Source organism: Drosophila navojoa, chromosome 3 (assembly GCF_054131105.1).
Source record: "Drosophila navojoa isolate 15081-1374.11 chromosome 3, UAZ_NAV_1.0, whole genome shotgun sequence".
Classification (NCBI taxonomy): domain Eukaryota; kingdom Metazoa; phylum Arthropoda; class Insecta; order Diptera; family Drosophilidae; genus Drosophila; species Drosophila navojoa.
The window spans coordinates 8,499,657-8,525,007 of record NC_142891.1 but is presented as its reverse complement, the minus strand read 5'-3'; the positions used below and the strand labels follow the sequence as shown (position 1 = coordinate 8,525,007).

At 35.3% G+C, this 25,351-nt stretch overlaps 3 protein-coding genes and 2 long non-coding RNA genes across 7 annotated transcripts in view; 1 reads left to right on the top strand and 4 right to left on the bottom strand.

Moving 5' to 3' along the window:
- Positions 1 to 502: 502 nt before the first annotated feature.
- beat-Ib (beaten path Ib) overlaps positions 503 to 25,351 on the top strand; it is an 86,837-nt gene continuing 61,988 nt past the window's right edge. The window contains exon 1 of one of the 2 annotated variants that reach the window (XM_089257527.1): positions 503 to 1,073. The gene's annotated coding sequence lies outside the window, so the exon portion shown is untranslated. Of the gene's footprint in view, positions 1,078 to 25,351 lie in introns of both variants that reach the window. The other variant, XM_030387277.2, reaches the window with a different exon arrangement.
- On the bottom strand, positions 6,120 to 7,124 carry LOC149091684 (uncharacterized). 2 transcript variants are annotated; one of them, XR_016196583.1, is made up of 4 exons: positions 6,649 to 7,124; positions 6,467 to 6,589; positions 6,319 to 6,407; positions 6,120 to 6,258 (listed from the first exon to the last, which is right to left on the bottom strand). It is a non-coding gene; the product is annotated as an uncharacterized LOC149091684 (long non-coding RNA). The 2 variants fall into 2 exon arrangements; XR_016196584.1 differs by having other exon boundaries at positions 6,471 to 6,589.
- Positions 7,522 to 9,118, bottom strand: LOC115563779 (uncharacterized). The gene is made up of 4 exons (XM_089257910.1): positions 8,867 to 9,118; positions 8,405 to 8,803; positions 8,024 to 8,334; positions 7,522 to 7,944 (listed from the first exon to the last, which is right to left on the bottom strand). The coding sequence occupies exons 1-4, from the start codon at positions 9,001 to 9,003 to the stop codon at positions 7,586 to 7,588; spliced, it is 1,206 nt and encodes a 401-aa protein (XP_089114036.1). The 5' UTR covers positions 9,004 to 9,118; the 3' UTR covers positions 7,522 to 7,585.
- Positions 9,612 to 11,200, bottom strand: LOC115563778 (uncharacterized). Its single transcript, XM_030387278.2, has 4 exons — positions 10,974 to 11,200; positions 10,503 to 10,901; positions 10,124 to 10,431; positions 9,612 to 10,063 (listed from the first exon to the last, which is right to left on the bottom strand). The coding sequence occupies exons 1-4, from the start codon at positions 11,093 to 11,095 to the stop codon at positions 9,744 to 9,746; spliced, it is 1,149 nt and encodes a 382-aa protein (XP_030243138.1). The 5' UTR covers positions 11,096 to 11,200; the 3' UTR covers positions 9,612 to 9,743.
- On the bottom strand, positions 11,784 to 12,735 carry LOC149091683 (uncharacterized). The gene is made up of 2 exons (XR_016196420.1): positions 12,193 to 12,735; positions 11,784 to 12,105 (listed from the first exon to the last, which is right to left on the bottom strand). It is a non-coding gene; the product is annotated as an uncharacterized LOC149091683 (long non-coding RNA).

The following is a 25,351-nucleotide window of genomic DNA, read 5'->3' as shown; positions in this document are numbered from 1 at the left end:
TGTAATCCCTTTTTGTGGTTAGTAATTATAGTTAAATTAAACTATTTCATTTTTGTATATATTTTTTATTTTAATTAAATTCCTGTTGCATAGAAAGTCCAATGCCATTTAATTTTACAAAAAAAAGTTTTAAATATTACATAATAAAAATTATTCTTTGTTTAATATACTATAATTGAATCATTATATTCAAATTAGCACCCAACGTAACTGACACATGAACAACATTAACAGTGGACCATTTTTGCTGTTAAAATTTCCCTTATCTAATGCACTCTCTACTCTCTCACTCTCGCGCTCTCTTTATCTTTCGTTTACAGTGCGAAAAGTATAATTCCCAAACGACAACGACACTCCTTTCGTTAAGTTCTACTCACCCGCCCAAAAGCCACGACGACCGCACGACGCCGAGCCGAATGGCCGAGAGAGCATCGTGACGACGAATCGCGAGTGGAAAAAACATAAACGTACTTTCTGGGGCGATGCTAGCGACGATGACGAGAAAAATCAGCAGTTGAGCAGTTCCATTGATAACGCGCTACGAACTGGATCTCTGCCCCAAGCGGGCAACATCAGGCAATAGCAGCGCGGCACACGAAGCCGTCGAAACCAACAGCAACAACAACAGCAGCAACAAAATATACGCAAAAGCAACAACAATAATAATTACTGTGTGAAACTGAAACTAACGAAACTGAATCCAAGGCACAGGCGACGGCTTCATCTTCTACTCTTTCTTGTTCTCCCTCTTCTTTTGCTGCTGCTGTAACTGCAGTTCCTTTTCCATAAATTTCGGCAGCTGCGTTCGACATTTCGTTAAGCGCTCTGTTTTGTCATTACGCGACGCGTGTGTTTAATTATTGTCGGTTCTGCGTGTGTGTGTGTGTGTGAGTAACTGTATGATTGTGTGCGCATACGGGCGTGTGTGTGTGTGTGTGCCGCGAGTGACTTTGTGTGCAGCCACAAGGAATGTGCAACAAGAACGGTAAATTAAACGAATGCCAACACAGCAACAAGAATTCGATTTTAATTACTCAAAGATTCTTTGCACCGAATTCTAAAGATGCAGTCAAGTAAGTGATTGAATAATTTAAAGACTATACTATAGACACGATTAATTATGCATTAGATATGTAAGAACTTTTAAAAAAAGTCTATACTCTTGTTATCCATGTATAATGGAGTGGTATATAGAAGGGCAGAGCTCATTAGTTTATTGCTAGGAGTCATATTTTCAAAGAGTTTGAATAACAATTTTGAACTAAAGTTTACGCATATATTATAAATATGTCTTAAGAAATTTACACACATTTTCTTTAATTTAGACTAATCTACATACCTGAAGCAAAAATCGTATCTTTCATATTAAAAACTTAAAATTATAATTTTAATTAAAATTATTATTTAAATTAAAATTATTATTTTAATGAATCTTAGATCGTAAATTTGTGTTTTACTTATTTCACTAAATTTTTTAAATATATATCTATTTTCAATTTATTAAAAAAAATGTTTCCCATTTTAAATTTTAGTAAAAACTGGATCCTATATTAATATTAAATTTTTCATCTTCAATGAAATACAATTTTTAATTTATTCATATACCTGAAGGCCTTTGCCGCTCTGGCTTAACAAAAATTGTTGAATGGTAACAATAAATAAATAAAATAATTATTTATTCATGTTTCTTCCTTTCCTCTATACATAATATTTTTACTATCTCAAATATATTTAGAATTTATATGTATAAATATGTATATGTATACATATGTATGTATATATTTCCATTTCATCTTACCTATTACTCACTTTTAAAAATGACATAAAATTAAATGCCATTCCTTGCACATTCTTTATAAAATAAATTTGCTCATTTTCAATTTGAATCCAAGAGATTTCCCTAACAATACGTACATTTATTAAATTCTATTTCTAAAAATATCTTCTAAGCATTTTGCGCCTCAGGCATTTTCGTTTTTACCTCTCAAAAGCACAATCAAATAATTTGATAATAAAGAGTTCGTTTAAAATATTAATTAAATTCCCATTTGCTGAAGTTGGCCTAAAGCTACGACAAAAATATTTGATTTCACCATGAATTGAAGACGAACGAATATTTATTCAATGTTAGTGGAAAGTGGAGCAAACCAAAGGCGAATATTAAATGCAAAGCAGTTTTGAAACTGATTCTTAAAGTGATATTTTTCTTTGAAGTTTTATTTGAGTTTTACTAAATCTTTGACTTTGCTGTATTAACAAAACTTGATTAAAGTTATTATCTACTCTTTAGTTAGCTCTATCTACTATTTGCAATCCACTATCTATCTATCTCTCCACTTTCTATCCATCTACCATTCTATCTATCTATATATCTATAGATCTATCTATCTAACTAGCTTTCACTCTTTACCAGCTATATCACTATAGGCAGCATAAATCATTTGAAATTTTTGTTTCTTGCTCACTGCTGCAACTCTGAATTTGAGTCTCGTGCTGAATTTCAATTAAAGCCCTATTAAAATTTCATTAAACAGCAACGCCCACAAAATGGCCACTAATTATTTTGGCCACACCCAAACCAAAACGTAAATTGGACCCACAAAAAAAAAACCGACCTTTAACCTGGGGAAGCGAGGGCATTGGCATTAAATGAACATTTTTTAAGGCATTTTTCCCTATATATAGGCCAAAACAGAGGCAGACGGCCTAATTAAACTGGAGGCCAAGGATGCGTGCAGGTTTTTTTTTTTTCTTATATTCAGTTTTTCTTCTGCTCTGTTGACATTGGGAAATGGAGTATACTGGAATTGAAAGAAAACAAAAAATGGTTTGCAATTAATTGCGATTAACCAGCATAAAAGTTTAAATAGAATAGGAGTTAAAGTTTCTGTTTAATTAATTTAAACAATTTTTTTTATTAGGTAAATATTATAAAACTAAAATATTTATTATTTTATATTCCTATGCAGTAAAAAAAAACAATGTCAGTAAATTATTTACACTCCTCAGATACTATACTTTAATCTATTAGAATTATAATAAATTATCATAAATAACAAATTATAAAACATTTTTCAGTTAAAAGGCAAAGTAATACAGTGCTAATTACAGGGTATCTGATAGTCGGCCATTGAAAGCCGATTGCCATTTTGTAAGCCAACAATTCAGTGCAAGTAAAAATTCCGTCGTTTTCATTTAATGTGTCGACATTTTCGCTTAGCCTTTATATTGAGCGCGAGCAGTAGGCGTGGCAAGTCAGAGCAGGAGAGGGCAGGAACACGGACGCGCCCTGACATTCCTGCTGATGCTGCTCACCCACAGTTGACCTCTGGCGCGCTGATATTTTTATTATTTTTCTGTATTTTTCTTTTTTTTTTCTTTTTGCTTTCCTTATTTTTGTATATTTTTCGTTGTTGCTAATTTACGTATTCCAAGCGCGAGGTTTTGGGGTTTTCGCTTTGTGGCCCTCATAATTTACATGGGGCCAAATGTTTTATTTGCTGTGAGAGCCAGCAAACTTTTCGCCTGTCTGGCGAGCTCCTGATTTGCAGTTGTATGAGTGTGCCTGTGTGTGTGTGTGTCTGTGTGTATGTGTGTGTGTGTGTGTCTGTGTGTTTGTGTGTGTGTGCTGTCGTCCAGTTGGCGTCGCATAAATTTTTTATATACAAGTATTTGCCCTATTCTACTTTCCCTTTCCCTCTTAGTTTGCTGTAGTCCCATCTCCCTTTCTCCCTCTCCCTCTCTCTCTCTCTCTCTCGCTCTGGCAGCCTCACACTATCTTAAACTGACAGCCACTTAATGAGCTGCGGAAGTTAATGTGTAGCTCTATTGTTGTTGCCGTTGTTGTTGTTGTTGTTTGCCTTGCTGGCAAATTTATTTGCATATTTGGGTTAATTCTGTTTCTATTTAATGCCAGTATAGCACACATACACACATACGCACACATACATGCTAAGCATGACTGGCATTTTAATGCTTCATGGCTATCAAAAACGTCTAAATATAGAAAATCATGCAATAGCAGATGAATTTAAGCTTATTATACATCCTGTTCGGCAGTAGAAACTTGAATTTGAGTAGTGATATTTTGTATTATATCTACATATATGTCGTATAATTTTATGTTTTGGAGTGCAGCGTGTTCCTGCACTGTTGCCCTTATTCCTCTTGCTAATCAACTCTCCGATTTTTCGATAGCCCGTTTGATTACTTCTATCGCAACCAACTGGCAACCTCATCAGGACCACACTCGATATTAGTGTTGACTAATATCTCACTTAACCAATATTACCCAATACTATGCATGAACCGACATATCGATAAGATATTCTATTCGAGCAATACTATCATCTCCGACATATATTATTTCATAATAAATTTATAAAAAATATAATAAATGAAGCAAATTCTATATTCCAGCGGTACATCGAAAGCCTTAAGGCATGTGATAATACCTGAGCAAATAAATTATTTGCTTTTTACTAATTGTATTTTTTATTTCTCTTATAAATTATCCTCAATTAAATTCATTTAAATTTTATTTTAGTTTATTTATTTATTTATTAGTTTGAGTATATACAATTATATTTATTTCAACATTAATAACTTGCATTTATATATATATTTATTTTTATTTTTTTTATTATTATTCGATTATATATTCACTTTTGAAATACAATTTAATTTATTATTTATAAAATATTAAAAAAAAAAAAAAATAAATAAATTTAAAAATATAAAAAAAAGTGATCTATAAATCATAAAAATGTATTTTCTCTTTGCCATACTCATTTTATATAAAAAGCTTTTTAAATTCAAGTTTTACATATTTTACTTATAGCTAAGAAAAATTATATTGCTTTCTGCTTTAACGTTTTATATAAAACTGTTCAAAAATTTTATTTATTAGTTTTTGTTAATTTTGCACTTGTAATTCTCATATATGTTAGTTCTTGTTTGAGCTCTGTGCAAAAGCAAACCAAATAAATCCATTATCAGGCAGCTAAATATCGAAAGTTTAGATAGCAAAGCCTGCTAGATTATTTTCTATAGCCACACTTGATACTTCAAATACAAAAGAGCTCACAGAGATAATTTCACTGTCACCATCTCTCTCTCTCACACACACTCTCTTTCAGTCTTTCTCAGATTTTCGACAAGTAGCCCACTCAGAGCACAAACTCAAGTGAATCACTGCAAATAACGATGTGAAATAAATAAAGAAAAATAAGAGTTAGTCTCAAGTTAGATGACATCGAAATACTCTAACGAAATACAAGTAAACCCTTGACCCAATGAGAATGTCTAGATCGGGAATGTTTTGTTTTGTAATATAAATAGGAAATTGTCTTTAAACAAACTTAAGGATAGACTTCTAGTACCCCCTTCGAGTAGAGTATCCGTTGAGTATCGAATCAAAGAAGTGATATTGACTTTTGGGTGCCCACAATGGCAAACCAAACGTGCTTCTTCAGCAATGGGCTTGCATATGTGTAACTACACACACACACACACATACACACACACACACACATATTGCAATCACACAATCAATAGCGAAAAATTCTTTGTGTAAACACGTTTTGCTCGTCCATTTCGCTGTGGGAAAATAAAAGGCTGGAAAAAAGAGAAGAAAAAGCAAAAAGTCTGTAAGTCAGGAAATTTTTGTACAAAACTCTTTAATCAAAGCAGCGAATCGAGCTTTCTTTTGAGCAGCAGCTGCTGCTGCTTTCAAGAACCTCTCCCTCTCTCCCTCTCTCTCTCTTTCTGTGTGTTTGTATGCTCAAGTTCATTAGCGTCAATCGGCAAATATTTACCCGAGTTGCCAATTGCGCAGCTCTTTTCTACTTGACTTTGGCTGCAAGTAACAAATATCATTAAATTTAATTTGCTGCCAATATTGATTGAACTCATTTATGGGTGTGCTTATGTATGTATGTGTTTGTTGATTATGTGAGCCACGACTAAGAGAATTTCATGTAAAGCTACCGCAGATACAAAAAAAAAAAAAATATTATATACCCAGAATCAATTTAAGAAATTCTTTTTTATATGATGAAATTTAATTAATAATAATTACTTTAAAAAAATATTTCCCCACAGTAAAAAAACAAAATATGTATTAAGTGTACACTGACAATTTAGATTTATTTTGATCAAATATATACACATCTATCTAATGCCTAAGATTTGAAAATGGTGTTGGCATTCCTACCGAAGTGCTTTGGCTCCATGAAGTGTGTGCCATTGTCTCTAAAGCTGGAAATGCGAATAACTGTTAATATATACATAGGTTCATATATTCTATATTAAACTTGCAGCCATATAAATGTCTTGTGTAAAGGTCCTTGATCTCTTTTGTTGCTTCTATATAAATGCGATGAGTCGGTGTTTATTCGTATGTAAAACTATAACAAAAAATAATTATTAATTATTAGGTTATATACATGTATCATATATTACTTACTTACTGTGCTTTAGGTGTCTTGTAAGGTAGTCAATCTCAAGAAAGTCGATTTTGAGTGTGAAGTTGCGTTTCATTTAAGTTTATGTGTTAATTGTTAGGTCTGGCGCATGTGAGTGTGTGCTTCTATATAATTAGGCCGAGTTAATTGTATTTCCAATTTTTATACTCAATGTTTCACTTACAGCCCTAGAATACCCAGCAATGTACGTGTATATGCGTTTATTCAATATATCCACATCAAGTGTAAGCGTTTCTTTGTACTTGTCTCTGTTGCTGTATGTCTTAGAAATTTGTATAGTATTTTTCTGGCGCATGTTGTCCAATGTGAGCTTTGTATTTATTATATAAAAAAATATAAAAAAAACTATAAAAAAACTATAAAAAAAACTATAAAAAAAATTACACTTTATGCTTAAAATTAACGAGAATCAAAATGTTGAATTGTTTTTTGCTTAGTTTTTGTTGTATTTTCTGTGCTTTTAAATGCTGTAAAACTTCTTTGATATTTTTCTTCTTTTTTTTTCTTGTGATTTTTATGGAATTTTTTGTATGTGTTTATTTGATTGAATTTGGATGTTGCTTGTTGCTGTTATAAAAGTGTACTGACTGAATATAGAAACTCTCTACGGGCATATCGAATGAAATGCCTTGAAGTCGAAATCTCAGACTACTTTGATCACCAAATTTAGCTGTTTGAAAAAATAGATATACACATTTGATTTCGTTAAAGTTGAAACAGTCATGCTAGATAAAGAGATTATGATATATGTAGCTAGATCCAGTTGCAACGTGGGGCAACTTTATGGGACAGCCCTGTCCATCCCCTATTACTAAAGCAGTTTTATCTATAGATAGAACTACAATATATATAATATAAATATAATATTTATATATATAAATATATGCACTACAATCGCTCATCACGAATATAATTCGAGCTGGCCACATAATTTATTCACCTTAATTAAATGTCCCAAATTGAAATAATCGAAGACAAGAATACAACTGAGTTATCCTATATTTCCTCTCCATCCACCATTCAACAAACATGAATATTGTAATCACAGTAATCACATGATCTTTATTTTTATACTAAATACATTTTCCTTCATATATATATCATATATCTAGATTGGTTTTCGAACTGCCTAAATTCGGGAATTTATTAATGCTGATATTTGAAGTGCCCACACTTATGTATTTGCTGTTGCGGGGCAGATTAGGTTCGGATGATGGTGATATACATTTTAGATGGTCTTGTTGGTTCTTGTCACGCGTGCAGTCGCAACTGGCCCCAAAATGCATCGACTCCAAGTGGTGCTTGACGTCGTTTAGGTACTCCTCGAACTGGTCGCCCATTAGGCTGTCCGTCACCTTATCCTTGCACACTTTGCAGGTGCGCCAATATTTCATGCTATTGGCAACATCTCTGCAGAATCTATAATCTGTCATAGTAAAGCGAACAGATTTTCTCAGCTCTGGACAAGAAATGCAAATAAAGAAAATGAAATTAAAATTTTAAACAAGAAGATTCACAATTATGGATTCTATACTTGCCCTTCTCTTTGGCCAGCATCTGTTTCTTTTGAAAACTTGTTAGTAGAGCCTGCGACATAAAGACCTGGGCCACGTCGTACTGCCGCAGTGCATATAATTTGGGCACTATATCGTAATTATTCGCCCATTTTTTGCACTTGCCGTCGTGATTGAAGCCCACATATGGTAGCCAAGTGTAATAAGCGGCATCCAAGAATTCTCGGCAATATTTATCTTTAGCTTTCTTGCTGGTCAAATATTTATTGCACACATATCGATTATAGAATCGATAGGTCAATGTCATCAAGAGGTCCTTTACCTTTGAGCTGCTCCTGAAAGAAGAAAGTGAAACACTGCGATTAACATCGATAACTTGATGTATATCGATCAACTAATACTTACGGCTCCACACACAAACTAACATATCCCGGCAGATGCCCAGTTCGCATCATCGTGTGCAACTTTAGGGCAAACGAGTTCAGCAGCTCCTCCACGTACTGCAATTGCATGTTCTTGAGGAAGAGCATGTTATTGATATGCTTGCGCGACCACCAGCCGCGGAAGAAGGCCTGAATCTTCAGGGATGCATTGTAGTACATCAGCTGTACGGCATCTTGCGTGCGCTGCTGTGCGAAGAGAATCAGATGTCGCTTGGCCACACATCGGCGCCAGACTCTCTGAATAACTATGACTGCTTTCACTTCTCTCTGCCGTCTCTGGCGAACGATGAAGCCACGAACATGTCTTTGAATGGTGCGCGCGGACCTGAACTGTTTGTAGTCTAGCAATAGCAGATGAGTGCTAAATATTTAGTGAGCAATTAATTGAGAGTTGCATATGATTTGATTTGATTTATTTATTTACCGTAACATATGTTCCTGCATGGGAAAACGGGAGCCTGAAGAGTCGGTTTTAGGGCTGCAGTTGTCCTTCTGGCCATCCAATTCGCGACCGTCAACCGAGTGATATGAAAGTAGACCTAAATCAGCCATTGGAAACATGTTTATATATATGTATGTATATTGTATATATTGTATTGAGTATTGAGTGCAGTTTGTTGTTTATTATCGTGTGAGAATTGTGAGTGGAATGTGCGTGCCTGTGTTCAAATTGTTGTATATATTTCTGAGGACTCTGGGGTAAACTGATATGTAGGTGAAATGTTTAGTAGACTATATGAGAGTGTTTATGAGAGTACATGGAAATTATTAGAGTATGTGATAGTGGGGTTGTCATAGTTCTCAGAAGGGCAATATTAACTATATTAACTATACTTTTAGCTTATTTTATTTATTATTAATTGTGGTACAATAACAATCCCAAGTGATCTAGTTGAATCCTCCAAGCACGGGATATACTCTCAGAGCCTGGCAAAAAAATCCAGATTTATTATTTGTACACAAATGGGGAATTTAAATTTCGAATCATTTTTATCTCTTCTGATAATAAAACGTCACCTAAATAATTTATATATATTTATCAATATTAAGTTTTATTCAGGAAAAATTCTTCTTCCTTTAGCTCTATAGCGAGTGTTAATATTCACTTACATCTTATATAAGTAACTATGTTAGCCCAGTTTAAATAAACATTTTAAAAATAAACATAATTTCCGTGAATTTAGCATTCATATGCCTGCAAAATTTATTTGTTAAAGCGTAAACATAAGTCAATAAACTCTACATATTTCTTCTGCTTATCACATCCATTAGTTTCGCGCAACTATAATCCTGCCCATATTTTATGATATTAAGGTTTGATAGCTTCCTTTAAGTACTCGCTTTTGGCTTGTAGGTACAATTGGTTTGCTATATGATTTCGGATTGCATTTTAGAAGCTCTGCCTGTTTCTTATCCAGCGAGCAATTGCAGTTGGCCACAAACTGCATTTGCTCCAAAAATAATTTGATATTCGATAGATAAACCTTAAATTGATCACCCATTAGGCTGTCCGTGACCTTGTGCTTGCACACATCACAGGCGCGCCAGAATCGCATGCTATTTGCGACATCTCGGCAGAAAAGTGATTCCTTTTCACCAGATCGAATGCTCTTCCTCAATGCTAGATGAGAAATAATGTTAATGAAAAGAAAGTAAATGACGTTTGGTTAATTCCACTTGCCCCTTTCTTTTTCCAGAAACCGTTTCTGTAATTCGGTCATTTGACTCTGTGTCGAAAAGATCTGTAGAACATCGTATTGACGATTGTCATACTCCTTGGGCACAATATCATATTGAGGCGCCCAGTGCTTGCATGCACTATTGTGATTGAAGCCCATATATGGCAGACCAGTAGTAAAAGCGGCAGCCTTGAAATCGCGTCGATGTTTCTCCCTATCGGATCTCTTTACCATATATTTATTGCACACGTATCGATTATAGAATCGATAGGTCAATATCGTTAGGAAGTCAGCTATTTTTGAGCTGTACCTAAAAGAAGCAAAAATGCCCACGAATTTATATCGATAACTTGATGTATGTATCGATCAACTGCTACTCACGGCTCCTCACACAAACTAATATATCCCGGTAAATGTCCAGTTCGCAACATTGTGTGCAGCTTCAAGGCATACGCATATATCAGCTCCTCCAAGCATTGCAGCTGCATATTCTTGAGGAAGAGCATATTGTTAACATACTTGCGCGACCACCAACCGCGGAAGTAGCACTGTATCTTCACACACGAATCGTGGAACATGATCTGTATCGACTCTTGAGTGCGCTCCTGTGCGAAGAGAATCAAATGTCGCTTGGCCACACAGCGGCGCCAAGCTCTCTGAATAACTGTGGCCGACTTCTGTTGTCTCTGGATTCTCTTACGAACGATGAAGCCGCGAGCATGCCTTTGTATGGTGCGCGCGGACTTGAACTGCTTGTAGTCCAATATTAGCAGTTGAGTGCTAGGTATTTGATGAAGAATGTATTAGAGAATATTAGAGAGAATATTAGACTTCTGTTTTCTTTTTATTTACCGTAACATGTATGGCTCCACCGTAAATATTGAACTTGCAGATTCACTGCCATGATTATCTAGACATTCCCTACTATTGTCAACCGATTGGCTACTATCGAACGAAAGATATGAAGGTAGCATTTTTTATGTTGTATTGAGTACTGTTTACGTCCGTGTACGGATTGTGAATGAAGTCGGCCTCAGTACTGCCTTTACATAAATATATATTTCTTAAAAGTCTTGGGTAAATTGATATGTAGTTGAAATTCACAGTCATATGTCTGAGTACAGGGTGTTTAAGCTTAGCAATCAAAAGGGTGGAGAGAATTTCAATAAATTGTAGCATGATTATATTATATTGATTCGTTAGCCGAGAGTGGTTTAGTTGAAACTGCTCGATTGGGATATACGTCAAACTAAGTACAAGGTGGATGTTATAATTATCTTGTAGCGCTGAAGTTGTTTGCCTATGGGAAATAATTTGTTAAACAATTCTTGTCGGTGAATTTGTCTTACGACTATTTCAGAACGTTATAAAGGTTCATTTGAGTGTATTTTCCAGCTCTATTCACTTTTTAGACCTAATAATCGATTGTTATAAAATGTTTTTAACTACCGAAATATATAAAATTTCAATGGCATTGCACGAATATTTCTGGCTTGCCTTTTAGATATAATATAATGCCCCACAAAACAAGCATTACCTGAAACACCAATTTCCCCCAGTGTCTTTGATTGCAAATTACTACCAAATATTGGTTGCATTCGCTTAGACCCTTGGCAATTCCAAGAATCCAAAACCCAATCAAAATAATAAAATTCAAACACATTTTTGCGGGCCAAAAGACGTTATATAATTTATACCAGAATTTATAACTCCACCATCCGAACACAAACTAAAAATTTATATCGGAATCGTTTCCAGTTCCGCCTTCTAAAGATGCCACTGAGCGGTAAAGTGAATCAGATGACAGTGTAACATATATTGAATCATAAAAGCCTTGGAATAAAGAAGGTAGAGATCGAGATGAATCCCAGCCAAGAACTCTTGCATAAATGTGAGATGATTAGAGATAAGCAACGAACTCGCCATCGTCCTAATCGAAATCCACGGTTGCCTTCTTTGAATTTGTATGTGTATAGAATTGTCACTAAAAAGGGAGAGAGAGAGAGAGAGAGACCACATTTGATATTTCAAATATATATGGGTATATTTATTGGTTGCATCTTACACTTACAGTCCGTAAAATCCATTTTTGTGTATTTCAAGCCGGGTATAACCGATATCATTGTTTTAGCACACGGAAACCAAATCAGATATCGTTCATCAAAATATTGTTAAGGTACTTATTTGTTTCTTGTCATATGTAGAAATATTGTTACATCCATTCGTATATGAATATAGTATATATATATATATAGCCTTTTTTCTAGCCTTTTATGTTATTTTACAATTTTTTTTATTAAGCAACGATTTTTTTCAATTTTTTTTTTTTGATTTTTCAATTTTTTATAAAATTATCAAAAGTTACACTTTGCACTTAAACTAGAAAGAGTAGTATATATATTTCGTTTTGCAAAACACAGGTGTAGAACGTTTTTTTTTTTGTCGATCTGTCAAATATTTTGTGTTTGAGGTTTTTTTTTTTAATTTTTTATTTTATGTTACTTTTTTTTTGTGTTTTTTATAATTTTTTAAAAAATATTTTTAGTGTTGTTTGTGCTAAGCCGAAATGTGTACTGAATGAATTTTGAAATTGTGGTTGGGCATATGAAATGGGATCTCGGGCAGACGAAATCAAAGCCTACTTTGATTGTAAATGAGATCAAAGCCTGCTTTGATTTCATAATTTTTTAGTTTCAATAGTTATTTATTAAGGCCAATTAGTGTATTTTTTTTGTATATACATTACAATAGTTAAGAAGGTATAATTTTTAGTTTATTGTATTAAACAATGTAGTCTAATATATTTTTTTTAATCAAATTTAATTTAATTTAACAATAAAGTTATAAAATGTATATATAATAGTCATATATGCGCTATTTAATTTTGTTTTAATTACAAATTCTAGTATAGTATTTATTAAATTTAAGAATATATATATATTTTATATTTCATATATAAAGAACAATATTTTATTTAATTGAATCATAAATTTAAAAAAAAATCAGTAAATGTATTTAAAACATTTTTTTATTATTCATTTAATTTCGGCAAAGTATTTATTTAACTTAATATTTAATTGCATTCAATATGAAAGCTTTTCTTACTATAATACACTTTGCATTTGACATTCGGAGACATTGTGAAAATTGAATTGCGTGCTGCTCGCTTACAGCGCCCCATGTTGCATATTATATGGTCCGGTGCACGAGCTGAGGAACTGGGAGATTTCAGGTGGAGAAGTAACGCAAGTTTAATTCATTTTAAATGCCGTCGCTCGTCTGCTGGCGTCTTGAACGCTGTGCTGAAGGAGTGTGCTTGCAGCTGACCAGGTCGCCCGGTCAGCGGTGCGCAGCTGCTGGCTGCAGCGAGTACTCGGCATACCAAAGGAGGCGGAAATCAAAAGTTAAAATAAACTACGTTGTCGGTGGCGGTGGCGGCGATGGTGGCGGTGGTTGGAGTTCGCTGTTGGCTGTACGCATTGCTTGTGCCGTTGTCTGATTGTCCTTTGTGGCGCTGCCTGCTGGCTGCTTATAAAGTTGCCGGATATCCGGTTGTTGTCTTCGCTCATTTTTCGCCATCTTTGCGCTGGCGTCCGCATTCAAGTCCTTATGCACGCGCCACACTCCACGATACTTCACTGCTGCAGCACTCCACAAGGGCCTTTGTCCATTGTTGTCGTCGCCCTCGACCTCGCCGTCGCCCTCGCCGTCGCCCTCGCCGTCGTCGTCGTAGTTTTGTTTAATGTTTCATTTATTTATGTTTTTCGTAAGGACACTGTCGCCGTGCTTGGTCTGGCGCCCTGTTGGAGCTGCAGTTGCAGTTGTCGTTGCAGTCCTCGGCGTTGTCGTTGTTGTGTTTTTACTATTTGACGCTTGTTTACTCATTTCCGGTTGCAGCAACTCGCAGTGCAACAAACACCAACACCAGCACAATCCACAGCACTCCATTGCGTAATGTCCTCGAGCGAACTTGCTCGCTACTTAATGCTGAATTATTAAATAAATTGCAGCGGTTCGCTTTATTAGAATATATAAGTTTATCTTTATTTCCATTACTTAGATAATTGTATAAAAGTTGCTTGGAAATTTGATAGTATCTTTAATATTTTGTATTTATTTCTGTATTTTAAGCTTATCAGCACAGATTTTTAAGCAGTGAACTATTTAAATATATATTTTCCATTTCTTTTTATTATTAAATAATTGTTTATAATAAATGTTTATTAGCTTATAACAATCAGTTTTTAAAACATATATATATTTGTCGGAGCGTTATGTTTTGCATTTATGCCTTCCATTATAGTTGCGCCTATCAAAGAGAGATCCCGTGGTCGCTTAACTCTTTTATAAAGCTCCTTCTTGTTAGATTCTCTATGACCAAGTCGGAATTATCCTCTCCTGTCAAAATTTCGAAATCTGGTCGCAAATTCTTGTTCATCGAAAGCATAGCGACCCTGTGCGACAGACATTAATTACTAGCCGTCTCACTCGCACCCAGCGACATCCGGGTCCACGTTCAGCAACAGCTATAGTTGTCTCTCTCTTAGTGACAATACCTCCTTTGGTAATATATTAATCGATTAACACGAATTGCCAGCGTAATATCGCACTGACGATGACACGACCCTGTGTAATTTTTGTCACAATATTGTGGAACTGTATATAGAATTAATTACATAGCCATTTATTGTTTATCTATATTTTTTAAATATTTTATTCAGCAAGTGTTTTATTCTAATACCGCAACTTAATCAATTTTTACCAAAAATTTGTCAATGGCTTATAAATATATTAATATATATTAAAAGCTTATATTGAACTTATTTCCAACAACAGTTAATGCCTTAGATCGATCCAAAAATTTCGCAACTTAAATCAGTCGCAATGAAGTTCATTTCGTAGCCGCATTGAAAATTCGCTTTGGCGAATTCAAAGTTTCTGCCGCGCTTCAAACAAACAACTGTTGATTAACAAATTTTTTGGATAACTCTCTTGTCTACATACATACATATATGCGGAGGTATATATGTGTGTGCATTGGGAAATTAAATTGCAACTGCAGTTCGACTATCTCAGTTACAAGGCCAAAGTTTTTGGGGGTAAAAGTTTTTCGATTTGCCATAGCGCCAATTGCTTTTAATTTGCCACAAGGCGGCACAAGTCAGTCAGCCAGCCAGCCAGCCAGCCTTCCAGCCTGCCAACAAGCAAGCAATCAATCAATATTCATCAAAATGCTATTTAATTTGAATGCACCTCCAGCTACAGCCACAGCTCCTGCCGCCCTGCTGCCCTGCTGCCCTGCTCCTGCTCCGTTACCTGCCACAAAACTTGGCGACGTTGCAAACTTTGTAAAGTCGCCGACAAAGCGAGCGTTGAGAATGTGTCAGGCGACACTCGACAGGCAGGAGGCGGCGGATCAGGCCAAGAGTGCCGAAGCACAACTAACGAGCAACGGCTCAAGTTGCAACTAGTTGACTTGGTTATCGAGTCGTCCAAGTGTTGCACGGGGCCTTCCTCAGACCTTGCGCTAATTGTGAGGAATCGCATTGAATTTGAATTGATTCGCATAGGTCGTCGCCTACTCTCTAGCTGTGCAAATGTGCGTACGCACAGCTCTGAGTATGCGTTTCCCCTCGTGCTTTATTTAACCCACATTCCGTGACATCTGTTCGCAATCCTAAGCATGTCTGCTCCAATAGCTAGACACTGCTTCGTTAACCTAATTTCGGTTTCTTTGGAAAAAATTAGAGGGGCTGTAGGGTAGGTACTTCTTCCATCTCCCTTCTTAGCCCCATCAATATTTATACTCTTCAAAAAAAGTCTATACCAATAGCAACTAATTATAGAAAAATTATAATTGCCTTGATCAATGCGGAATCTCTTCACAGATTTTTTGCATATGAAAATTATAAATATATAAAAGCACAAAAATTTATAGAAATGAATATAAAAATAAAAAAGAATAAAAAAAAAATTAACAAAAATTAATTATTTATTAAATAATTTATAATTAGTAAGAATTGTAAAAGCTGCAAAGCATATACAAATAAAAAAAAAATGTCCTGATTAATTATTATTAAGGTAAGGCTTTTAATTTATTTGATTTTCTGTATTTAAAAAAAAATACAATTTTTTGCTGTGAGTATTCACAACACAATGCTACGGACATAAATAAAAGAATAATTTAATTATTAATAAATAATATAAATAATCAATTTATTAATCATTTTAATTATTAATAAATAATTATTAATAAATGAATAACTTATTGAAGACCTTAAATAAATAAATATTTCCTATTTCTGCCTAACTTATTTACTAACTTTAGTTTTAAATAGAGATGTTTTTGTTTATTTATAGTCTTATGTTAATATTATCAATTTAATCAATATTAGTACGCTTTTTCATTTTCAAAACAAATTTATCTGTCACCTTGACCTTCTATTTAATATTACATTAAAATAAACATATGTTGCTTTACTATTTTTCACTTAAAGCATTCCCATCTGCGCTCGTGCATATGCGCATTCATTTAATAATATCTAATAGCTTATTCTTGAGTAATTTTCATTTATGTTAAAGCTGCTTTCGCTCAGCTAATATACTCAATTAACTGAGGGCTGCTCTGCAGCTCTTCGCATTTATAAGCTGCTTAGACACTCGTATAGAAGCAAGAAGAAGAAAAAATACATATATATGTGTATATATAAAAAACGGCTAGAGAAAAACGCGAAACTAAATTTAAGAATTTCCTTCATCAGACTGGCGGCAATTGCTTTTAATATTATTTTATTTGCTGAGCGAGGCAGCCAGACTAATATAAATTTTTATGCGCCATGCAGACACCTTAAATGTAAAATAGAGTACGGGCTGCAAATACATACATACATACATACATCCATACTATATTCTTTATATATGTGGAGCAGTGGCAGAGAGTAAACCTAAATATTTGAAAGACCACAAAAAGCATGTCCTTGTGCGGCTGGCTAAGGCCACTTAATGCACGCCAAAAGCAGTTGATGTGGCTGCCAATGTGTGTGTGTGTCTGTGTGTGTGCTATGGCTCATAAATACACATAAACACACACACACACACATACAGAGAGAAGCCAAGCCATCGAGTAAGGACACATGTTTTGGATTTACTGAGCCTGCTCGCAGGCATCTTTTCTGTTATCCTATGCCCCGTTCGCCTGACTCTGTGTACGTGTGTGTGTGTGTGTGTGAGTGTGTGTGTCTATGTTGTTTCTGTGCTTGTAGTCCTGTTAATAATGCTTTTGATGTGTGCTAAAGACAGCTACAAACTATAGCATATACTTTGCACTAGATCTCTCTGTCTCTCTCTCTGTCTCTGTCTCGCTCTCTCTTCCTCTCTCCTAACTGGTTTCAGCTTGCACTCGTATGTTGTTCAACCCAGCCAAAGCCTAGCCCCGAGCCCAGAAAATCTCTGCTGCAGCAGCAAACGCAAATGAAAAGCTGCAATTTTTGACACAAGCAAAATTGCGCAGAAAATGGAGTGGAAAATCAACATTTTGAAAATCATTTTGCAGCCATTGCACAGTTTGGTATTGTCTATAAAAACTTGTATTAAGTCTTTGAATATATTTTTTGTATTTTTATTAATTTTATTATAATAATTAAAAATATGTATATCTTAGGAAGCATATGCCATGGTTGCTTTTATAAGTTTTATTCACATAAAACAATTCACAGTTCTTTGCGAAGAACTTCAATTGATTTTGCTGTAAGTGAATGAGGAACGGCTTTTCTTTACTTATGAATGTCGTCTCCTTTATTTTAGTTAGTCTCTGGCATTCAGATTCTTCAGATTCACCTTAAATATTGCACGAGCTATCTGAATTCTTAACAATTCACCTTAAAGACATTTTGACTAGTCGTCGTCGCTGTTTGATTTATGTATTACGTATACGCAGCGTTGCTTACATTCTTTTTTTTTGTCGGTTTTATAGCCAAAACTCGCACCTGAGTCTCATGCGCAGCTGAGCAATTACAACAACAACAACAACAACAACAGCAACAGAGTGTCGACGACTTAATGGCGCCGGCAACAACAGCCACAAAACTGAAAGCTCTAAGACCAAGGCGCAAAAAAGTAACGAAACATTCCATAAAAGTGTAAGAGGAAAAGTAAGTCTATTAACGGCAATGACAAAGCACGCGAAAAGCTAATAGAATGACAGACCTGTAAAGTGCTTCTCTCTGTGCGTGTGTGTGTGTGTGTGAGTGAGAGACAACACGGGCGTGGCAGTAGTTTGGCAAGTCTATAAAAATGTATTAACTGCTCGACTAGGTAGCCAAAATAAAGTCATAAACACCAGAAGCGGGGGCCAAGGCTGTGCGTAATATGATAATCATTGAGTGTGTGTGTGTGTGTTTATGTGGGAAAAGCAAAATGTGGGCGTGTGAATTGTGGACGCGACGTTAGCTAAGAGATGATAGCACACTAGAAGCATCTCTTGAGGCCAGCAACAAATCCATTAAACCCTTATGATGCATGAGCGCAAATAAAGTGAGTGAGTGAAAGGCGCCACACAGACACAAAGGGTGACACAGAGGGGGAGGAGAGTGCAGAGAAAGAAAACACAACGAGAGAGAGGGAGAGAGAAGAGAAAAGACAACAAGCGCAACACACTGGGAAAGGGCATGGGAAACATATGCCAGAACAGACTTAGCTCGACACCAAAACAAAAAAAAAAGCAAAAAACCAAAAAAAGAGAGAAAAATAAAGAGAAAGCGTGTAAAAAAAAACGGAGGAAAACACGAAAAAGAGGCGCAGGCTATAACGTTAACCAAGCATAGGGCAAAATGCAAAAGGGAGTGGCCAAGTGATAGGTGCGCGGGGAGGGAGGGGAGGTGTTGCGGGCAGGTTAAGAGGTTGCGGCCCGCAAAGTGAGCAAACACTTGAGCCAAGTGCTTGGCTGGTTAAAGCAACGAATGCGAGTAAGAGTGTGAGTGTGTGTGTGGGTGTGTACAAGTGAATGTTAATTTTGCGAGTGTGGCAAAGATAGTAAAAGTGTATGTGTGCGTGTGTGCGTGTGTGTGAGGCACTAAACAATGGATGTTAAGTAGATAAATAAATTAGATATAAGTGGATTATATGTGGCCTGTATGGACTGAGAAGAGAAATATAAAAAGAGGCAACAAATGTGAGCAATGCGAAAGTAATTTTGCATCAGGCTATCTCTTTCGCTCTTGCTGCCAGTCGAGTCTCTATGTCTGCATTAGCCATGCGACTACAAGAAAATGTCTTTATTGACCGTACTCTTCAGCAATAAGCTAAAGAGGCTTTGAGAGCTTTAGTTGAAATGAAATTGGAACTAAATTAGAAAAAAGCCCAAGCAAAAAATTAAAATACAATTAAATTAAATTAAATTGATTAAATTAAAGTAATGGGAATTTCTCTCTTTACAGAGATATATAAATAGTATTCGTCTTTCAATCTATCTTGTTTATGATTGTCTTTGCGTTTATTTCACGCCTCAAAAGCTTTATCTCATATCAATTCAGCTCCAGAAAACAATTCACTTGCTTCATATATCGTTCAATCCCTATTTCCTACTTATATTAATTTCTGTTGTCTCTCCTGATATAAGCCGCCCCAGCAACTTTGCTTTCTATATAGATTAAAGCGCTGTCAATTCACTTTAATTCTTTTAATTTTAAAGACCCCTACCTAAGCACAGTTTTTTCTTTGTATATTCACCATTGCAGCTGCCTTAGTTTTCTATATTTCTACTTCACATTTTCAACTTTCTAAATTTCCATGCACTCTTTGTCTCATTTCACTCACTCTTGTGGCCTTATTTGCAGTGTTCAGCTCTTGCAGCTCTCAGCTCAATTGTCTCTGGCAATTTGTCGATTGCCGAGTTTACTCACCGGCTCTCGGTCTCATCACTTCGCTTTCCATTTCAGATGTTCGATACGATGATATGGGAGTATTACATAAAACATGCTCTTATCGTGTTTTGCCTTAACCAAAACCAAAACCCAATCCTTTGGCACAGTTGCATAAATAAACAAGCAGCACAACACATCCCCAAACACAGACTCACACACACACACACACACACACACAATACCTGAGTGCATTTTTAGCATTTCCTGGTGGTATTGCAATGCCCTAGACTAAAAAAATATATATATATATGTATGTGATACACGTGTGCGAAAAAGGAAAATACAAATTCAGCTTTGAAAAGAAATCCGCCGAGCAACAATAATAACAATTGTGTAAAAAGCATAACGTATACGCGACGTGGCACCAACCAAAGGCGAACCGACTACGACGCGCAGCGACTCCCCATAGAAACAACCGAAATTGCTGAAGTGTGAATGCCAATAGCAACGACTGCTGCATACTCTGTAAATGATATTGGCATTAGAAATTTAGATATATACATATGTATATAAATTATGCAAAAAAAAAAAAAAAAAAAAAAAATTTAATATAAAATTTCATTTGACCTACATCAATTTTTTTTCCGCTGCTCTGTCAACTCTCTTTGAAGCCAACAAATTACAGGGTATATTCGCAAGTAAGGCACAACTTTTGGTGGCGCTTACACAGCAAAGAAGGAAGAAAGTTTAAATCAACTTGTGGGAATTTAGACAATTTTATAAACATGTATAAGAATGCAGGAGCACAAAAAAAAATTACATATGGGGTTTCCTTTTATTTTTTGTACATATATATTTATATGTGAGGGAGTATAAATGCATATAATACAAATTTAAAAGTAAACCAAGTCGCGTTGCGCTATCTACGGATGCTTCCCAGCAGATATATGTTGTTGTTGTTGCTGTTGTTGTTGTTGTTGTTGTTGTTGTAGTTGGTGTTTATGCAAATTCTCGCCGAGCGTCGTGTGTGTTGGGCTGGAGCCAAAAGAAGATACGAGTACGTGCATTATATAGATATACATATACATACATATATATTTGTAACTGTATACATACATATACATTCATGAATGTATGAATATCTCGCCTGTATAAACAGCGCGTAACTGAATAATAATAACAGCCACAGCAGAAGCAGGAGAAGAAGAAGCAGCAGCAGCAGGAGCCGCCGCTATCCTGCAGCAGAGGCTGCTGGTGCTGCTGCTGCTGTAAACTGGAACGGAAGGCAGGGTAGACGAAAAAAAAAAAATGAAAAGCGAGTAACCAAGAATTGTCGCCAGCTTAAAATGGTTAAAAGTTTTGTTGTACCTCAGTTAAGGTAAAAAAAAAAAAAAACAGATGAAACCCAGAAGCCCATTTGAGGCTTTCTCTCTCTTTAAACAGCAAACTTTTACAATGAGCGCCGCGTGTGCTCTTAATATGTTTATGTCGTAGTCGGGCAGAAGGAATTCTTGTGTTGAAAAAGTTGTTTAATGTCTGATGAAGGCAAACATGTGTTTTATATTTTTTCATACTTTCCCCCAGCAGGCGGGGGCTAAGCAGCTGCTTTTTGTTACCCTTCGAAAAGAGGGCGTAGGTTATATAGTGGCAGCCTAATATGCAGCAGCAGGAGGATTTTATATCTCTATATAGGCTTTCATTTATTTGTATTTACTAGTAGTAGATTAGAGTGGAGAATAAAAGAATTTTCGATACTGCAATATCTCATTTAATTAAAATAAATATGTTTTATTCATTCTTTAAATTAATTCCACTTCTTAGATTATATAAGAAATCCGACAATTACGCTCTTTATCTACGTTTCTTATGGTCTTGGTATCTTATTTATATAATACACAACAACTTAAGTCAACCCTATTTAGATAAGCTGCTTCTTAGTCTGTCTATCTCCCTCTCCCTCTCTCTTTACTGTTGTCCTTTTTTTCATATTTGTCTTAGTATTACACAGAGTTTATCTTGAGGTTAAATTTTACTTTGTTGCGCTCTCATTTCATCATAAGCCACTTAGGTCAACTGCTTCAATTTAGTTGACCTCTTTTATCAGATTTTCTTTCTCTCTCTCTCTCTCTCTCTTCTCTCAGTCTCTGTCTCTATCGCTGCTGCTTCACTTTATCAGGTGACCATTGCGTCTATCAATGTCAAGCTCTAGCCACTTGCAACCCGCTGCCAGTAGAATAAAAAAAGAAGGAGAAAAATATGTATAAATAAATAGAGAAAAACTAGAGAAAACAAATCCCAAACATATTGTATTTTTCATTTTCTAGCAGCTCAGTGCACTCCCCCGTCAAACCCCTTGTGCCATAGGTCACTCAACCATTTTCATTTGCTGTTGACGCTTGCCCCTTGACACAGACACCGAGATGCTTTCTCTCTCCCTCTGCCCCTACTCCTCTCTCTCTATCTCTGACGCTCTCTTGGCAACTCGTGGACACCCTTCCCGTGGGCTGTCATTCAGCTGCACATTGAAGCGTGAAACTTGTGCGCTTGTCACAAAAATGCTTCCTGTCAGATTTCGTTCGTTGCGGTTGCTCCAGTACAAGGAAGCTGCAGTGCCAGTGCGACGACGACAGCAAGGACGACAAGGACGATGGGGACGACGGGAACTACATCGACACGCGCATATAAATTACAAAACAGTCCAAGGGCCAACCAGCCACAGAATCGAGTTACTTGACCAAGCGACTCAGCCAAACGATTGCGATTGCACTGCCACTTGCCATGCACACACAACACACACACACACACACACATACACAGCCAGATATATAGCTGCGTAGCTCGTTGCATTAGCATTTGCTCCTTGCCCCTTGTGGCAGCTGCTGTCACTTGTCTCATTTCATATACGAAAGAGCTGCAATAGCAGCAGCTGCTGCTGCAAACGGAAGCCCACGAATAACTCACTTTTCTTTTGCACCCCACCCCCGCTCTCTATCTCTCTCTATTCACCCTTGTTTTTATATTCACAATTAATAAAGCTGTACTGTGGAATCATTATACAATATAGATTCAAAATAAAATTACATTAGTATGCATGGCAGAGAAAAGAGAATAAAATAGATAATTTACATTAGTTATTTATGTAATAAACTGAGAAGAAACAAGTTGATGGGTTGATTGTGACAGCAGTTATTAAAGCACTTATTCCATTTATAATAATATAATATATTTTTTTTATAATAATGATTATATTAATAATTTTTTTTTATAAAATTTTATTTAATTTTTTTTTAATAATTATTATATTATAAAATTTTATAAGAAATTTGTTCTGCATAATTTTGAGTTGCAGTTTGATTTTGAAAACTCTTACAAGCTAAACTTTTTAGTGATGTTAAAAAGCGTTCCTTATAAATATATTAACAAATAATAAGTTCGCATGAGATTGTCATTAGATCAGTGGAGGAATCATCCATTCCTTTGAGTAGTCTATCTGTTCATGATTGAGAACTTATATTGGGTCTTTATTCTTTGTTTAACTATTCATATTCAATTGTTCAATATCATATGTATCAATGCATATCAACTGTAAATAATTAGATTCTATTGATATTTAAGTCTTTTAATTGATTCAACTAAAGAATAAAAATATACTATGTTTTGCTAAATTTAATAAACTGAATTATAATTAATAATTTTCAATAGCTTATTCACGCTTAAAATTTATTGCATTAATAAGCATTTTTAGTTCTTTTTTCAAATCTCTCACGCTTACAATATTTAAGTTCAATATTGAACTTTCTTTCCATAGTTTTCCAGCTTCTGTCACGCAACAGAGTTTACTTTGCTTGCTGTATTCTGTTTTGCTTTGGCATATGATATTTTCATAGTTCATTAGCGTCGCTTTTTCTCACAAACTCTCTTGGTCTGTCGCACAATTTCTCTCTCCCTCTCTCCTTCTCTCTCTTTCTGTCTTTCCTGCCTCAGCAGCTGCCATCAGACATTAGAAAAATATTTGCAATTTGTTTGTTTGTTTTTCTTCAGCAATTTTCGCTTTACGACAATCTTGTTGCACTTGCCCCCATGAAATTTACTCAGTCTGGCATTGGCTTTCTTCTCTTTATATTTTGTGAGTGTGTGTGTGTTTTTTTTTTGGGCGAGGTTGCTTATATTTAAGAGTCTGCCACACTTCCTGTACTCAAGCAGGGCAAACGAGTTCAGCTGCTTAAAGATCTGCAGCAACTAATGACTTTAAGTGTACAAGGACCGAAATGTCTGCAGCCCAGCGAGAGAGCATTACGAGGGGCAACACAGTGACTGCCAGGCATATGCAGCCAATGAGAGCAGCAAAGGTGCTTGGGATGTGGCGCCAGCAGTTAGCCGACTGCTGTTGCTCGCCCGCATTGCAAACGACGACATGAGAAATTTGCTCAGCCCAAGAACTCTGAAGCAGCGGGACTTGCTTCAAACTCTAGCTAAATCCCTATTTCCTGGCATCCCACCGCCCCTCCACCCTTTGTAGCTGCCACGCCCCGCTTGGCACGACTTGTGTTAAATAAACGACAGCTAATAACGCGCACAACAAGGCAGCAGGGCGCAAAAGTTGACTACAGTTAGTCGCAGCAGAAAGCTCGAGCAGCAGCAGAAGCAACAGCAGCAAGCAAAGCTACTTATACTTAGATACCCTATGCTCTACGAGACGAGCAGGGTTGTTGGATTGCTTGAAGCACGCATAGCATGTAATATTTCTTTGATATAACTTAAATTTATTTTTTAAATTACTCTTATTTATTTTATTCGTTTTTATTTTGTTTTCAATTATTTTTATATTTATTTATTTAATTAATTGTTTATTTTAATGATGTATTAAATCCAATATATATTTTAAAAATCCAGCTTTCAATTTTTTTCTCATAAATGTTGGAGTAGAAATTTTAAATCATAAATCAATTAAGTTGAGTTACTTTAAAAAAAAATAAAAATATATAAATATATTCATATTAAGTAATAGCTGAACAGTTTTCTAATCACTACCTATTTAGAACTAACTAATAGAAATTAAAAAACAAATAGAATAAAAACCTATAATTAATAGATGATATATCAAAATATATATATGCATAGAATTGCATATATTTATAGTAGATATATTAAATTAAGCATAGTAAGTCAATAATAAATACTCACTTTGCTGTTCCTCAATAATAATAAAAAATTTGTTAGGCCTTTTAAAGCACATTTAGAGTCATACAAAATATATATGGCTTTCACTACTATTAAGTTTCAAAATCGAATATATTAGAACAATTCAAATTTTAAATCCTGTTGCGTGATTAATGCATACGCATCAAGCCCAAGTTAGTTTTAAAGCAA